We start from the raw sequence: 18,153 nt of genomic DNA on the forward strand, positions 1-18,153 counted from the left end.
GTCTTTTCATATTTTTTATACATAAAGCAATGTTACATTTTCACATTTGTAGTTATATTGTATTATCAATGAAAATATTTTGTGGACATGTTAAGATGTGAAGAGTCCTTTGTGGATAAGCATGAAAACACTTTCCCCACACTTTCCACTGTGAGAGCTAGCTCACTATGCGTTCCTAACTTCCTATAGTTCAGTGATTGGGTTGCTCAATACTGCCTTGACTGCAATCCTCTGAGTATATTTGAAAGAGTGCTTCTCTTACAACCCAGGAGATGTATTCAAACACCCAGAAATCCCCTTGGAAACAGTCCAGTGTACTCTGTAATTACAAACGTAGTCCACATTCTCTACAGTATACTCTAAGGAATTTGGCTCAGCTACAGGTAAAGTTATGGTTGGTGCCATGAAAACAAACATAAAGCATTCAGCTTTTGATGTTTAGTATCTTCTCTTGGAGGTTGGCTCTTTCTTATCCCCTTGGTAATGAAGACTTTTGATTAAGATGGAGGACAGACTGGCAGGTTTAATTGAGGTGATATTGGGTTTCTGTTTCTGTTCACCTCCCTGCTTAGCTTATTATCCTGACTATCAAACGGCCATTGGGACTGCAGTTAGCAGAGGTGAGCTGCTGGCTTCCTTGCCTTTTTATAAAGAGCTCTGTCAAGTGCCTTCGCTGCAGCTCTTGGGGAGTATAAATCTGCTTGAAAGGAGCTTTGCTCCAGTGGCATGCTTTGCTGCTGGCAAGATAAATCGTTGGGACCCCATCATCGGGCAAGGCTGGAGGGGATGGAGGGATGGGACGGAGGTGGGATTGTTGATGGTTTCGCCCAGAGCTGCGGAACACTAAGTCTCTCTGATTAAAGGGGTCCTGCTCCTCACGGCCTGTACATAATACACACACCACTGCCCCCCCCACCCCCCCCCCCCCCCCTTTGTGCCACCAACTCACTGTGGTCACTGTGTTCGGCTCGAACTGTATTAGGCTAACAGGTATAGCCTAATACAACCATCTTCTGTTTAAATGGTTTGGAAAATCCAAAGCTTCAGATTTTTTTAAAGCCTCTTGTTTTCCTTGAAACATGTCACATCACTAGAGAATTCTGTATTGAGACGTAGGCTAATATTCGCTTCGAACGTGTTAGTATTTTTTAGAGGGATTGAAGATTGCCTCACCTTGGTGCTTGTTTTTGTATCAAAGAGATGAGCTGTTAATGATTCCTTTGAAGTGCAAGGTAGAGCTTGTAATTAAGCCTTTCATCACTTGATTATGCTGTAGATTGAATCATATGTATCTCACTTTGTCAAGGCATATGGAAAAGCTTGGGCTATATGTACAGCAGTCACTATTTTAACACTGGCTTGTATACTACACAACTTTCTATTAAGCAAATAGTTGCTTTGTTCAGCTTAGCCATGGAGGAACACAAATGGGAGCTTTTAACTTGGGACTGGATTTAATGCCTTCATTAGTACTGTTTATATCATATAAATAACCTAGTCATTCTACGTGGTCTTTGTTTATACAACATTGCAGATATCGCTCCGTCATTTCCTGGTTGCAAAAATTCGAATAGTGCCCCTAATTTCAGTGTATGTGACAAAACAAGCAACTATAGTGTAGAGCCCTCAAACTCAACTCTGGCCCTCCAAGCCAGTTCCACTGCTTTCTTCCATTGTTCGCCTCTAATCAGGGACTGATTTTGACCTGGCACACCAGGTTGGTGCAATTAATTATCAGGTAGAACAGAACCAGCAGGTTCTGGACCTCGTAGGGTAAAAATACCCCTAGTGTAGAGAATCATTGTACCATCTAAACCGCTGTGAAATATCTCTTCCCATAACAACAAATATAGCATTTTCTGCTGTTTTGAAAGTAAAAGACTCAAAAACTAGACTTAGTAACGGGATGCATTGATATAGCGCACATATAACAGATCTACCGCTTCTTAGACTTGCTTTCAATGACAATTACAGATTTGTAACTCACATTTCTACGTGAATTTGGTTAGGTCACACAAAAAGTGATATATTGCAGCTTTAAGGAAGTCTACCTCCTGTGTTACAGGATGTGCTGCAGGACGGTTCAGTACTTTATAGGTTTTCATGACATTCTGCTCCAGTCAAATGATTAATGTCCTAGCATCCATACTGAGATCTAATGACACCCAGGATAAAGTGCTCTTCTGTTTCTGCTCTGGTGGTTTTCAAACACAATCAGCAGACCAGGATATTAGCTGCTTTCTGAATCTCTGGGGATGAGGGGGGGGATGTATTGCTATGATTTAGTTAAATGGTCACTTGTTGCTATGCTCGTCCTGATTTAGGTTATTCCTTACATGCAGACAAACAGTCTGCAGCTATTACAGATAATCTTTATATTTAATTAACCCATTCTTCCAACGGCTGTGTTGGTTAACTGATAGGCCTAACTTTTTGTAATCTGAAAGCCACAAGTCCACAAACGAAGGTTCCTCTGGGAAAAATAAAGTCAGTCTCTATTGTAACTATCATCTTAATACATAATGAATTAATGTTTCTGAGTATTGTTGTCTTCATCACTGTTGTTTTTGAGATGAGACACTTGTTTGGGAAAGCTTGACTGTGAAAGTGAGTGCTTTACTGTACCTACTAGTCCTGACTGTTTTACTGCCGCTTGACCTGAACGGGTTTGGGGTTAAGATGATCACTGTCTAATACAGTATCCCAATCAGTTTAACTGCTCGGCTCTCCATAGGCTTACAGGAGTGAGCAGCAGAGTAGTTTAAAAAAAACAGAGCCCGAGGGGGCGTCTGAAATGTGCCTGCCCTAGGAGAGCAGCCGAGAGGAAACCATGTTTGATTTACTGTGCGCTGCAGTGCAGTCAACTGCCTCTTTATTCAGAGGAGGTGAAGAGAACAGAAACGTTGGTCTGTACTCTGTTGGAACGCAACACACAGTAAGGGGTAAACAACCCACACAGCTCTAACTCTGTGTTGGTGTGTAGGGTTGAGGCGATGTCAACCTTTGTTCTATTGTGATTATGTGCCCATAAAACATTGTGATATACGATGCTATTGCCTCTAGTTTGAGGCAATAGCATCGTATATCAGAGTGTCTAGTTTGAGAAACACACGCCTCACAAGTCCTCAACTGGCAGCTTCATTAAATAGTACCCGCAAAACACCAGTCTCAACATCAACAGTGAAGAGGCGACTGCGATGCTGGCCTTCTAGGCAGAGTTGCAAAGAAAAAGCCATATCTCAGACGGGCCAATGAAAAGATAAGATGGGCAAAAGAACACACACTGGACCTCTGCCTAGAAGGCCAGCATCCCGGAGTTGCCTCTTCACTGTTGACATTGAGACTGGTAATTTGCAGGCACTATTTAATGACGCTGCCAGTTGAGGACTTGTGAGGGGTCTGTTACTTAAACTAGTCACTCTAATGTACTTGTCCTCTTGCTCAGTTGTTCACCGGGGCCTCCCACTCTTTCTATTCTGGTTAGAGCCAGTTTAATGACGCTGCCAGTTGAGGACTTGTGAGGGGTCTGTTACTTAAACTAGTCACTCTAATGTACTTGTCCTCTTGCTCAGTTGTTCACCGGGGCCTCCCACTCTTTCTATTCTGGTTAGAGCCAGTTTGCGCTGTTCTGTGAAGGAGGTAGTACACAGCGTTGTACAATATGTTCAGTTTCTTGGCAATCTTTCGTATGGAATAGCCTTAATTTCTCAGAACAAGAATAGACTGACGAGTTTCAGGAGAAAGTTCTTTGTTTCTGGCCATTTAGAGCCTGTAATTGAACCCATTAATGCTGATGATCCAGATACTCAACTAGTCTAAAGAAGGCCAGTTTTATTGGTTCTTTAATCAGCACAACAGTTTTCAGCTGTGCTAACATAATTGCAAAAGGGTTTTCTAATTATCAATTAGCCTTTTAAAATGATAAACTTGGATTAGCTAACAAAATGTGCCATTGGAACACAGGAGTGATGGTTGCTGATAATGGGCCTCTGTATGCCTATGTAGATATTCCATAAAAAAATTATCAGTTTCCAGCAACAATAGTCATTTACAACATTAACAATGTCTACACTGTATGTTGGATCAATTTGATGTTATTTTAATGGACAAAAAACAACAAGGACATTTCTAAGTGACCCCAAACTTTTGAACAGTTGTGTGTGTTTGTTTGTTTGTTTGTTTGTTTGTTTCCCGGACTGTGGTGCTGTGTTGAGCCAGGCATGGGCAAGAGGCCAGTGGCTTCCCAGTGGCAGGATGGTGGTGCCCACTCCGCTGGCAGGCTGTGGCCAGCAGCCCTGCCTAACTGGTGAGGTGACCTTCACAGATTGGTCATGGTGCTGCGCCCGCCTGCGTCACGTGTGTGTGTGGTGCCAACCGCTTGAGAGCAGAGACTGCTGGGAAATGATAGCTCAGCCGATGAAGGGGAGGTCAGGTGGGAACTGGAGCTTATTCAGTGTGGTACAATGATAAGCCTAGCACTTCGCAGGTAGAAATGCAGGCCTAATGACGAGAGTTGACAAATAGGCCTATGCCTTATTCTACATGACAGATACTCATGGCCGTTCTACACCAGTGCATTTCTATCTGAATGATCTGTAACTGCACTCTCCTTCTGAGGAAATGGTGATCTCTCTCACTCACTCTTTCACTCAGCACCGCCGCTGTCATGTTAAGCTCAGCGTGGGTGTCTGGGAACAGCCTGTTTTGATTGTCTCACTGATCACGCTCAGTATTAAGTTACCCATCCCGTGTCTTAGTGTTGCTGTTTTTTCTACAAAGGACACAATGCCATTGCCTGGTTAAAACAGACTGAAGTTAAATACGCAGTGGCTTTTCTGGTCATAGGGTTGTTTGCTACAACACCTTGCTGAAACAAGAAGCAGAAAAGTTTCATAACTTTGTAAAAAGTTAACGTTACCGATGAAACAGACTCAACAGCACGTGTCATCTTTTTAAATAATAATAATTCATGACTGTCTATATCCATATTCGTCAATTACACTATTATACTAAAACTGTCACATCCCTAGGAAAACAGTGATAAGTTATATTTTGTCCAAAGAATAAACCGATTCAATTGATATAAAGACTAGAGCCTGACTGATGAATCGGTTCCACAGATTAAATCGGTGATATTATGTACATAAAATACACATACAGTTGAAGTCGGAAGTTTACATACACCTTAGCCAAATACATTTTAAACTCAGTTTTTCACAATTCTTGACATTTAATTCTAGTAAAAATTCCCTGTTTTAGGTCAGTTAGGATCACCACTTTATTTTAAGAATGTGAAGTGTCAGAATAATAGTAGAGTGATTTTATTTCCGCTTTTATTTCTTTCATCACATTCCCAGTGGGTCAGACGTTTACATATACTCAACTAATTGTATTTGGTAACATTGTCTTTAAATTGTTTAACTTGGTTCAAATGTTTCGGGTAGCCTTCCACAAGCTTCCCACAATAAGTGGGGTGAATTTTGGCCCATTCCTCCTGACAGAGCTGGTGTAACTGAGTCAGTAGGCCTTCTTGCTCGCACACGCTTTTTCAGTTCTGCCCACAAATTTTCTATAGGATTGAGGTCAGTGCTTTGTGATGGCCACTCCAATACCTTTACTTTGTTGTCCTCAAGCCATTTTGCCACAACTTTGGAAGTGTGCTTGGGGTCATTGTCCATTTGGAAGACCCATTTGCGACCAAGCTGGAACTTCCTGACTGATTGATGTCTTGATGTTGCTTCAATATATCCACATAATTTTCCTCCCTCATGATGGCATCGATTTTGTGAAGTGCACCAGTCCCTCCTGCAGCAAAGCACCCCCACAACATGATGCTGCCACCCCGTGCTTCACGGTTGGTATGATGTTGTACGGCCAAACAGTTCTATTTTTGTTTCATCAGACCAGAGGACATTTCTCCAAAAAGTTACATTTTTATCCCCATGTGCTGTGGCAAACCGTAGTCTGGCTTTTTTATGGTGGTTTTGGAGCCGTGGCTTCTTCCTTGCTGAGCGGCCTTTCAGGTAATGTCGAAATAGGACTGTATGTCTGCTCATTTGCGGTCATTTTTTTTCTTCAGCATTTAGGCCTAGGTCACAACGTGAGAGATGGTAGTTATGATGGTTTGACAGTGAGTAGTTTTCCACAGCCAGCATATTTGAATAAGTAAACAATCGAAAGTACACTTCACCAAGCAAGCAGCCCTGTCCTCATCACATTCTTAACATTAGCTGGCTAGTTAGCCAGCATGGTAGTTAGCCAGCCAGCATGGTAGTTAGCCAGGTAGCCAGCAATGTATGCCAGCAAGGTAGCTAGCTGTCTGTGCCAATTATGTGCTAACACTGGACTGATGCCAAAGTGAACACTTGTCCTTTATACAAAAATAAGCCTGTTACTGTCTGGGTCTATTATGTTAGCTAGTGGGCTTATTTAGTTAGTTTTCCGCAATCTGTAAAAACAAGAGTTTGCACAGATCTGTCATTTAGGCCACGTGCCTGTATTTATGATGAGATAAGTAGCTAACGCTAGCTAGTAAGCATTTGCCTGCGTAAACGTTTTTAGTCATTAGCACATGCCATTTGTAGTTGAAATGTACAGCCAATACATTTTGTATTGAGAATCAGTGTAATGTACATATGGTTTCTGTAAGAACATATTGTTGTAAGGAACAGATATATCCTGTAAACCAGTGGTTCCCAACCTATTTCAGTTATTGTACCACCAATTGCATTTTACTCTGCCCTGAGTACCTCTGAAGTACCCCCTCATGTGCATTTTACCAGTAGTCCTATGGTCTCATGAGTCTTCTCAAGTACCCCCTGTGGATAGGCCAAGTAACCCCAGGGGTCCTAGTACCCCTGGTTGGGAACCACTGCTGTAAACCACAGATAAAATGTACATTTTTATTTAGTTAAGAAATCATAATTTAGAATATGTTTTAATCTTTTGGAGCACAATTTGTATAAAAAAATGTATATTTTTCATTCCATTTCTAAAAATGATATATTGGCAGATTTATCAGTATAATCGGTGACTTTTGCCTCCCTAAAATCGGTATCGGACCCAAAAATCCCATATAGGTAGATCTCTAATAAAGACTAGCAGAACTGCATTCTTGTGTAAAGAAATCTTCAGAATGACAATGCAAAATACAGTGTGTTAAAAGCCAATCCGAGGTGTTGTTGGGCAGACTATTGTGTGCCGTTCACACCAGTAAGGTATGGCCATTTGTCTAGACCGGAGCTGGGAATTAATAACTGAATGGAGGCCCTGCTGAGTGTGAAGAAGTAGCCTATTAAGATGCACAGTCACACTCGTCTCCATGGCAGCATGGTCATCATCAGTTTCACGTATCCATTACCTCAGAATGCTGTCTGGACGCTTCAAGGGCTGTGTAAAGGGACATACCAGTGCCCACTTGAGGCTATAGTCCTACAGTTTAAAAGTGTTAGGGAATGTCATTCCTGTGTTTTTAGCTTTGGCTAAATCAAGAGTTTGCACCTGTAAATGTTGGATTGGACATTTTTTTTAAGTCACCTGATTCTGACTTATTTTTAGGTGGGAAATGCAGCCTAGGTTTTTAAAAATTCTGATCCATTATTGATTTAGCATATCTATTCACATCTCACTGCTTTTGTTCAGCTCCTGCAACATGAGGGGGAAAAGGCTCTTATTAAAGAACATTATTCCATTATTCCATTTCAGTAGGATGCTGTCTCTTTCAGACTCTGAGCAATGCGGTGGAATTAATCTAGAGATCCTCGGCCTGGTTTCCTGTATGGAATATTATATTTTCCAGCACTGCCTTAACCCTCTTGGGCATGGAGTTCACCAGAGCTTCACAGGTTGCCACTGGAGTCTTCTTCCACTCCTCCATGACGACATCACGGAGCTGGTGGATGTTAGAGACCTTGCACTCCTCCACCTTCCGTTTGAGGATGCCCCACAGATGCTCAATAGGGTTTAGGTCTGGAGACATGTTTGGCCAGTCCATCACCTTTACCCTCAGCAAGGCAGTGGTCGTCTTGGAGGTGTGTTTGGGGTCGTTATCATGTTGGAATACTGCCCTGCGGCCCAGTCTCCGAAGGGAGGGGATCATGCTCTGCTTCAGTATGTCACAGTACATGTTGGCATTCATGGTTCCCTCAATGAACTGTAGCTCCCCAGTGCTGGCAGCACTCATGCAGCCCCAGACCATGACACTCCCGCCACCATGCTTGACTGTAGGCAAGACACACTTGTCTTTGTACTCCTCACCTGGTTGCCGCCACACACACTTGAGACCATCTGAACCAAATAAGTTTATCTTGGTCTCATCAGACCACAGGACATGGTTCCAGTAATCCATTTCCTTAGTCTGCTTGTCTTCAGCAAACTGTTTGCGGGCTTTCTTGTGCATCATCTTTAGAAGAGGCTTCATTCTGGGACGACAGCCATGCAGACCACTTTGATGCAGTGTACGGCGTATGGTTTGAGCACTGACAGGCTGACCCCCCCACCCCTTCAATGTCTGCAGCAATGCTGGCAGCACTCATACGTCTATTTCCCAAAGACAACCTCTGGATATGACGCTGAGCACGTGCACTCAACTTCTTTGGTCGACCATGGTGAGGCCTGTTCTGAGTGGAACCTGTCCAGTTAAACCGCTGTATGGTCTTGGCCACCGTGCTACAGCTCAGTTTCAGGGTCTTGGCAATCTTCTTATAGCCCTGGCCATCTTTATGTAGAGCAACAATTCTTTTTTTCAGATCCTCAGAGAGTTCTTTGCCATGAGGTGCGGGGTTTGAACTTCAAGTGACCAGTCAGTATGAGGGAGTGTGAGAGCGATGACACCAAATTTAACACACCTGCTCCCCATTCACACCTGAGACCTTGTAACGCTAACGAGTCACATGACACCACGGAGGGAAAATGGCTAATTGGGCCCAATTTGGATATTTTCACTTAGGGGTGTACTCACTTTTGTTGCCAGCGGTTTAGACATTAATGGCTGTGTGTTGAGTTATTTTTAGGGGACAGCAAATTTACACTGTTATACAAGCTGTACACTCACTACTTTACATTGTAGCAAAGTTTAATTTCTTCAGTGTTGTAACATTAAAATAGACTCAAATATTTACAAAAATGTGAGGGGTGTACTCACTTTTGTGAAATACTGTACGCCTATCTATGTGAGCACACAGTATTTTGTGATCTGACAACTGTATAAACCTAAAAATAATCACATCTGTTCGCAGCAGTTGGGATTCTCAGCCCTTCTAGAGATGAATTGAGTGTGTGTGGGTTCCAGCCATTAAAAAGACAATTCAGCAATTTGTATGTCACCCACTCCAACGGTTGTGGTGGTATTGTATTTAGTGAAACCGAAGCTGGCCGTCAGCACGCAGGGTTTCATAGGCGCTGTTGAGAGCCAGAAGGCACCCTGCCAGCCAAATGAAGGTCCTGAATTAGAAACCTGAGAAATCGGTCTGTATTCTGTAACGCTTCCCTTCTAAAGAACAAGGAGGCGTTGTGACAAAAGTCAACGAGCACTTTGGGGGTTTCTGTTAGAGTTTCAGGGTCTTATGCATTTAGGGCACAAGCACATCATAGAAAAACGTTTTGCAACAGAACACGAAAATGTCTTATTGGGCAAGTTCAGAAAGTAGCGACCGCTCCGTTTTGGGTCATCATGCCTATGATGAGCAAGAGCCAGTTCTATGTTGACACAGGGTCACGTCTGTAATGACCCCCAACCCTTCTCCTTTTCTCTCCTTATCGGCGGAGAATGGCAACTCCTAACTCAGTCTCGCAGAACCCAGACCTGTGAGAGACAGTCAATGTTATCAGTGCAGCAGATTGCGGAGTGCTGAAGTAGGTTTGAGAATTTTAAAGCGCAGTGCAGAGATTTTGTTTTTCAAGCCCGAAGGCTTAATTTATTTTGCACTGTATCACATTCGAGATGATCAAAGTGCAGCATAGGTGTTAGCAGAAGAAAAAGATTGACTTGGCTACATTTGAATTGAATTGAATAATTTAACTTTTTTCCCTTATTCCATCCTTCATGATTTGTTAAATGGTCTTGATAGTCTCAAAACAGGTGACAATGGCAACACGGACATAGAAGTTTTCAACAGAAAAAGCCCATATATTTGTTAGGGGTGGTATGCCTAAATATCCAAGGAACACTGGCACATAACGGTGTTGAGATTCTGTCAGAAGTATTGCGCAGACTGTGAAATTTCACTGCTGGAGGAAAGACTGCTCATGTATTGCAGCGCTGAACAATTTTCCCAGGGATCATTTGGAAGGGGAAGAGGGCCTTTTATTATCCTGCCTTTGTGTTGCATGTGACGGTGCCGTCAGTCAGTTCTCCACTGCCTCATCCCTGGGCCTGTATTCATAAAGCATCTCAGAAGTGCTGATTTAGTGTAGTTTTGCCTCTTTAATCACAATTAGTAAGAGATGCGTTGTGAATACCGGCCCTAAAGTTTATTTTCATTTTATAAATTCCTCGAGACATATTATATCTTCAAATGTGCTTGCTAATGGAGAAAGACCTATTAGGAAAATGATCTCTTTAACTGCTTCTGAAATTCTTGAGGCCTATAACTATCTAATGCTCATCAAAGCGTTAAAATCTGATGCTTGTTAATTGACAAAGCTTTGTGGCAACTGATCTGAATAAAAAAATAAAAGCAATGTAAGTGTTCCATCATTTAGAATATCATCAAGCTTATTGGGTCTCTAAAGAACAATTTGAAGCTGTTTCATGCATTATAAAGTCCACACTTATCATAGTGAGTGTGTTTGTCCCAACATTGAGGTTCAGAAACACATTATCATATATGTAGCTAGATTGATCTGTTGGAATATTTTTGGAACATGGTCGTGTCTGTCTCAGCTGGCAGCATCGCAGGGTGCAAGCAGTCATTACCGTGAGGTAATGTATCTCTGTGGCTGTGTGTGGCTACTCTGTGTTCACTTCCTATAGCTAGTAGGGGGGCTGCACATGCCTGCTGGTTTTGGTACCTTTTAACCAAACTTATTTCAGGAAGATGTGTTCGGTAGGGCATAACGTTGGGGAATGTTCTGATAGATTGAGGAATCATGTCAGCTCTATTCATGACATTTCTAGATCTGCAATGTTTAGCAGAGTGCATGTTGTGCTCTCCAGCAAATCAGTAACATCAATAGATCAAATGGCTTTCGTAGATAATATTAATACACAGATCATACACAATGTTAGCTAGCGAGCCAGCCACCTAATGTCAGCTAGCTAGCTAACAGTAAGCTTTAACTTGCAATGAAAACAAATTAGAAACGTATTATATCTGAAACAACTGTAGCTTGACTCTTACCCATATACATGGATGACCACTTTACGGCAGACTACAACACCTTTCATTAAGTAAGACGACCTGTGTCGTTTCTGTTTTGTTTGTACAGCTTGCTTGGCCCGCTGTAAAGTTCATACTGACTGTGTGCAATGCCATAAGAATCAACAGATCTTTCTCCCTCTGTCACGATGCCATGGTTGCCCTTAGTTTGAAGATGTAATCCGGAGACAGGTGTTTTATACGACAGTCTTGTGTGTTCTCTTTTTGACTCCCTTTGCATTTGCAATCAAACACCAGAATTGTATTCATCTCCTTATCATACTTTGCTTCAACCAGACATTCCACTGATTTCAAATCTCGTTCAACTTCTTAAGTGACGACAACACTGTTGATCGCCGTTACACGGCAGACCAATCCGAACTCATCTCTCGGCATGTCCAGCCCATTCATTATCTCAGCCAATCATGGCTAGCATGAAGGTTCCTGTCCTTTTCTGTGGCTAAACCAACTAGGCTCATAATTTAACAACTTTATTTGTATTTACAGATGGAATACACGTTTTTTATTAAGGCAAATGAAAGCTCAAAGGTTCAAGAAGGCATTTCTGCCAAAAAACACATTTTGATAAAAAATACAAATAAATGTTCTAATGCCTCTCCTGTGAAGTCTTGACTTGCAACAAAAATCCACGTCACAATAAATTGACTGAATTATCACGATAACGAAGTTGAACGACAAATGTATAACATTTGGCCTATTGGCCTATTTATTGCCTTTACCTCCCTTATCCTACCTCATTTGCACATACTCTTTTTCTACTGTATTATTGACTGCATGTTTATTCCTAGTGTAACTCTGTTGTATGTGTCGAACTGCTTTGCTTTATCTTGGCCAGGTCGCAGTTGCAAATGAGAACTTGTTTTCAACTAGCCTACCTGGTTAAATAAAGGCGAAATAAATTTAAAAAATGAATGTGCATCAGTTACTTTTTTACATTACCCTTAATAAAACTACTACTACTTTGAATGTTGTAGCCATTCAATTATCCCATTTATAAAGTGCCCTTATTCAATTTCAAACGTTCCATTTCTCTAGTGTAGATTACATGTAACTCCATATTAGCAGCCTTATTTCAAACTTTCCATTTCTGTAGTGTAGGCTTACTTATCATCGCTCTCTCTCTCTTCTCTCCTTTGCTCTCCCTCCATTTCTCTCTCCCTCAACACAGTGCTTTCATTGAAAGGCTTATGAAGGACTTTTTATGGTTAGCGAGACTTTTCGGGTACATTACGAAATAGCCTCACCTCTTGGCTGGAGATGATGGGCAAGAAGTATTGCCATTTCACCCAAGAGCGAAACATCCTGTTTTTCTCCATCCTTGAGTGGGCAGCATACTGTTTTTTCTAAACTGTATCACTGAAATATTTCCCAACTCCTCATACCTCCACTAAAGTTGACTTGCGGTTTTTTTGTGTCTCATGGATTTTTTTGGGGGGGGCCAGTAGTCCTAAGGGTAACCTGCCCACTCATTCAGTTTCTTGTAGCAAAGCTATCAACATATTATTTTTGTGAAAATAATTACACAGTAGACCTTACATGTTTGAACATAGACAACATAAAATAACATTTAGCTTTCTTTAGGATGTTTAACATATTGAAGTAGGCTTAACTCTGAAGAGAGACTGGGTTGGGTTATATTTCCCCGTGGAGACAATGTGATTATTCACCATTTTCACTTCGCTGACTGCATCTTTTTTTTGCATGAGAATCTTAGCAGCACGGATGTGTCAGCTTTGATACAGTTTGTTTGTCTCTCTCCGTATAGTTCTTGGCACACGTTTCAAGGCGCAGTTCTATCTCCGGCTGTTTAATCAAAACAAATTTAAATCAAAGTGGTCAAATTATAGCAGGTTGTTTGTAACGCATTGCAGCAAGGAAAGGAGGTTGTCTATAGTTTGTGTGGTGTGCACTTGTGTTTTTGGATGCAGATGGCAGAGACAAAAAGGGTTATCCATGAGTTCATCTGACTCTGGGTAAGTAGAAAAAGGGCTTAGTTGCCAACATCTCGCACTATCCCTTTTAAAAGCTCATCTTGTCAGAAAGTGTGGCGCTATGCCACACTTATAGGGGAAACATTGGATGGCTATAGCTACAGTAGCTAACACCCGCCTTGGGAATGCCCATGTAAATACTACTCCTTTTTTGCTTCTGGAACTGCGGTGTGTGCATCTAACAGCCTTTCTTATGTCTCCTCCTCTCTGGCAGAATGCAGCTTGGCCAGTCAACCCGGTGGGAGTGACCGATAAGGATGGGCCAAAGAAGTAGAGCCCACTGGTGAGGAGTGGTGGAGAGGCCAAACAGAACCATAGCAACTAAACTACGCCGAGCGCCACCATGCCCCGCCTCCCCTCCTAAACTCTCCTCCGACTCAGTCCCTTCCACTCTCTCACACACAGATATAGTCGAGCTGCGGGTCGCACTCGCTATGGCCTCGGCCTACCTGTGGAAGCTGTCGTCCCAGAAGCTGGGCTTCTTCCTGGTGAGCTTTGGATTCATCTGGGGCATGATGCTGCTCCACTTCACTATCCAGCAGCGGGCCACGCACGAGAGCAGCACCATGCTGCGACAGCAGATCCTGGAGCTCAGCAAGCGCTACATCAAGGCCCTGGCCGAGGAGAACCAGAGCGTCATGGACGGGCCCTACGTGGGAACCATGACGGCTTATGGTGAATACCGAGCACTGCACAAGTAGTGTTCTCCGTCCTTTGCGCTCTCTTCAAAATAGAATGAATCCACCTTGCAAAGCTGTGGTTGTGAGAACTCGTGAGAATTTGTTAATGGTACACTGGGAATGTTCCATTCATTCACTTGGAATGTTTTATTGAATGGAATTCTGATTTGCCAGTTGGTAGTGCTGCAATATTTGATCAACCTCACTTAGAGAACACACTGTTATTGAATAAGGACAGGCTGAATTGATTTACTATGTAGGCTAAGTAGAAGTGCCTTCAAAGTCAAAATAGCCAGCCCTATACATCCTCTGATATACAGATCATACAAAATGTATAATGTTGATTATTTATAAGTGTTTATATTGTATTGTGGTTGTAATGTAACCATAGACAACAGGGAAGACGAGAAGAAAAGATACATTTACATTTAGTCTACAGCAGGGTGCTGCCTCATGTTGGAAAAAGGAAAGTAAAGTATTAGGGGGCTAGCCAGCCAGTAACTTGACTTGCGCTAACAGAAGTGAGTGTTATGCTGATGCAGCTGCTTTCCCGCCATAACCTATTAACGCCTCGCGAACAGCCATCAATAAGTTATTCATGCCGTTAATAGACCCGTTTGGGTCAATGGCTTCATTAGAAACATGAGATTGGAATTGATTACTCTGAATACATTCTAATGGGCGGCGAAAAACAAGAAAATACTGTATAATGACCGGGTAACCAACCAACCGCCACTGGTCCTCTTCCAGGAAAGTAGCTCTCTGAAAAGGCCATGCCTAATATGATGTGTCTTTAAAACTCTCTTAGCCTGTAAAATTGAATTTATCTGGGTTTGTTAGGCAGGAAGCCTCCCGCCTATCAACCTCAGTTCTGCCACAGTCTGCTAATCGCCAGACCTCAAGAGTACTGACTGGCGAACACGGAGCATTTAGCTGCTCTTGTTCCCCTTAGGGTCTGTGTTAAAACATTGATGCAGAGTGTTGAAGCATCTGCCTTGGTGAAACCCTTGATCGTACATAGCCGGGATGCGTCCCATATGGCATCCTATTCCCTATTTAGTGCGCTACTCTGGGCCCTGTCAAAAGAATTGCACTAAATTAGGAATAGGATGCCATTTGTAATACAACCGAGAAGTTTGTTGTTCTAGCAGCCCAGTGCTCTCCGACCCGTGTTTAAATGACCTGGAGGAGGGTGTTGAAAGAAATCCTAAGCTTTATCCCAGACCTGTATAATGATATAATTGGCTCAATGTAATGGGCTAATTGCTTAATCATGTCATTAATTATCTCCAGAAAAGCATGAAATGAGTTGTTGCTGCAAACACTATTATTCGGGAGGCAATGAGACAAAAGATCTGTGATACGGTCTCATCTCATCAGAACAGATTCATAATATTCTGTCAATAGCCTGAACTTTTAATTTAATTGAATAAACTTTATTAATGCATCAAATGAAGGAAACGTTTATATGATGTCTTGACCTAGGTCTAAAGAACCAGTCTGGAACCAGTTTAAAATGGAATGGATGAAACCAGTTTCCCTGTTTGAGACATGTTCAAATGAGAGAGAACGATTTTAATGTACTTCTTGAGACTTGAACACTGTTTACTCTCTGCCATAGAAATGTAATTATAAGTTCTATCCTTTTTTATGCTTTTGATTAAATAAAAGTAGTAAGGAGAGAGATTTGCTTCATGCTACAGTATTTGTACTCCCTCTGCAAATCTAGGATTCATCTCTATATGACATTAATGCATTTAAAGGGAATTATGACTTCCTCTCTGCTCTCAGTAAATTACCCATAAAATCTGAGTGCACATTAATTAAATATTGTATCAAGACTGAATTGGTCTGGTGGTTTTATGTGGTGCATTGAACATTGTTTATTAGTTTGAGTAGATGGGAATTTGGACTGAAGAGAGAGAAGCGCTGAACTAAACCAAATTCCAGCTAACCTGTTTCCACACTTTCCTTTTATGAGAAGAGTTTGTTGGGTTTTCATCAAACCAGATATTTATAAACCTATCTTTCATAAAGCATGTTGATGAGCAAGTTAAGAATTAGAAGGAGCTTATTTTATAGGAATAGGTCATGCCTTTCATTAAAAAACAGAAAACAAATTATTTAGTCGACATTCATACCGTTTATGGACTATGACGTTATTGTATATCTGAATGCAGCTGCTACTCTTTTGAAGGCGTTGGAGGCAGTTTATCATGGCACACTACGCTTTTATTACAGGCGATAGGTTCAGTACACATCTCTGCATTCTGTATCAAAAAGGCTCGTACATCGATGGATTTGACTCATTTTGTTTCTAAAGCCCTCATGCGTAAACTTCCACCATACCTTACTTCATTGTTAACTTACAGATGTACGAGATATCAGACCCGGTCTCAGGGAGGGCTAACTCTAGAGATCCCTTCCATCTCTACTGAGTTAGAACAACTAACTCCACTGAGTTAGAACATCCACTGAGTTAGAACAACTAACTCCACTGAGTTAGAACAACTAACTCCACTGAGTTAGAACAACTAACTCCACTGAGTTAGAACAACTAACTCCACTGGGTTAGAACAACTAACTCCACTGGGTTAGATCAATCTGCTTTTTTTGCACCTTGCTTGTGGAATGATATCTAAGGCTCTCTAAAATTGGATGAATTGGTGCCTCTTGGGCAATTTCAGAAAGCTGATTGAGGACCTTTTTACTGAAGAATGTGTTTTGTTTTCAATGATTGTTTAGCTTTTTGTGTATATCGATGTGTATACAGGGCTCATCTGTGAAAGAGACCTTGATCTCACCATGACTCCCTGTTAAAATAAATAAGAGAGCGAGCGAGGGAAGCCTTCTGTAACAGACTGGAATTAAGGTTGATTATGAGGAAGCTGCACTAACTGCATAGCTGAACGTAGCTTTGGGACACAACATCGGGAGTGTGTGTATTGGTTGGACTCCCTGAGTTGTGCATGGTGGCCATGAAAAAGCACCATAACACAGTGTAGCTGGCTTCACCCCAAAAATAGCATATTTATAATCTCTAGGAACTCTCCTGAACAGACAAAACTTACTTGATAGGGAGGGACACATTTCACTCCATGTATGGTAAGTAGAGTTCCTAGAGATTCTAAAAACATTACATCACATGTGGTTACTTGGCAATGGTGATATAGTTATATGTAAGGTCACTATAATTACAAGATGCATGCATTTCTTACATCTGCCATCAGCTCACATCAGTGTTGTGGGATTTGTGCATGTGGACTGTGATGTGATACTGTGTAATATCACTAGGCCGAGAGCGAGCACACAGCCTCATAGAAATATGGATTAGTCTCCCCGTCTGTCAGTCCGACTCCAAGTAAATAAATCTCTGGATTTGTACACCACATAATCAGAAAATGATGGGAAAGTAATTTAGTGCATTGTCTCCAATATAATGCATTTTCTTTGGAAGTATTGCTTTCATTTGAGTCTTTGTAATGTCAATGTTTTGCATAGTTTCAAAATACTGTACAGTATGTTTAAAACAATCATGTTTTATGGAGCTCCCATCATTCGAGTGGTTACATTTACCAAGCCCAATCTCTGTTTACCAAAAAAAGTGACAGGGTCAGGCTGTTGAAATTACAGATTGTGCCTTTAGGGGGGAAATAGGCCTATATATTTTTTTTATCTTGATGTTGGCCTACTTTGTTAACTGAACCAAGTTTATTAAAGATCTGGGCTGGCTCCCCATTTTTACAACCTCACAAATTAGTCTGAATTTGAATATTATTTATTAACAGATAGCGGCTCTCTTAGTTTGCTTGGTCTGCTATTGTCTGTTTTAGTCTACTCACTCAGTATGCAATTATTATTTTTTGTGGGTCAGTCTCTTAAAAGATGGCACTTGGCTGACCGTGAGGGTCACTGAAATAATGAGCACCTTATTTCCTTAATAGTGCACTACATTTGACCAGAATCCTATCGGCCCTGGTCAAAAGTAGTGCACTATATAGGGAATAGGGAGCCATTTTAGGACACAGTCACAGTTTGTCTCCATGCTCATCACGTACCACGTATCGGCTCATGTAGACATTTGACATGAGTGAAGAACGTGAC

The 18,153-nt window shown here is 41.7% G+C and overlaps 1 protein-coding gene across 3 annotated transcripts in view; it reads left to right on the forward strand.

The window, feature by feature from the left end:
* LOC110495947 (alpha-1,6-mannosylglycoprotein 6-beta-N-acetylglucosaminyltransferase A) overlaps positions 1-18,153 on the forward strand; it is a 120,584-nt gene that overhangs the window by 8,191 nt on the left and 94,240 nt on the right. For 2 of the 3 annotated variants that reach the window (XM_036952457.1, XM_021571492.2), the window contains exons 2-3: positions 13,584-13,652; positions 13,775-14,044. In XM_036952457.1, the coding sequence (XP_036808352.1) occupies positions 13,804-14,044 (241 nt within the window). In that variant the 5' untranslated portion in view covers positions 13,584-13,652; positions 13,775-13,803. Of the gene's footprint in view, positions 1-13,583; positions 14,045-18,153 lie in introns of all 3 variants that reach the window. The other variant, XM_021571491.2, reaches the window with a different exon arrangement.

The sequence above is a fragment of the Oncorhynchus mykiss genome, chromosome 18 (genome assembly GCF_013265735.2).
Source record: "Oncorhynchus mykiss isolate Arlee chromosome 18, USDA_OmykA_1.1, whole genome shotgun sequence".
Taxonomy (NCBI): Eukaryota; Metazoa; Chordata; class Actinopteri; order Salmoniformes; family Salmonidae; genus Oncorhynchus; species Oncorhynchus mykiss.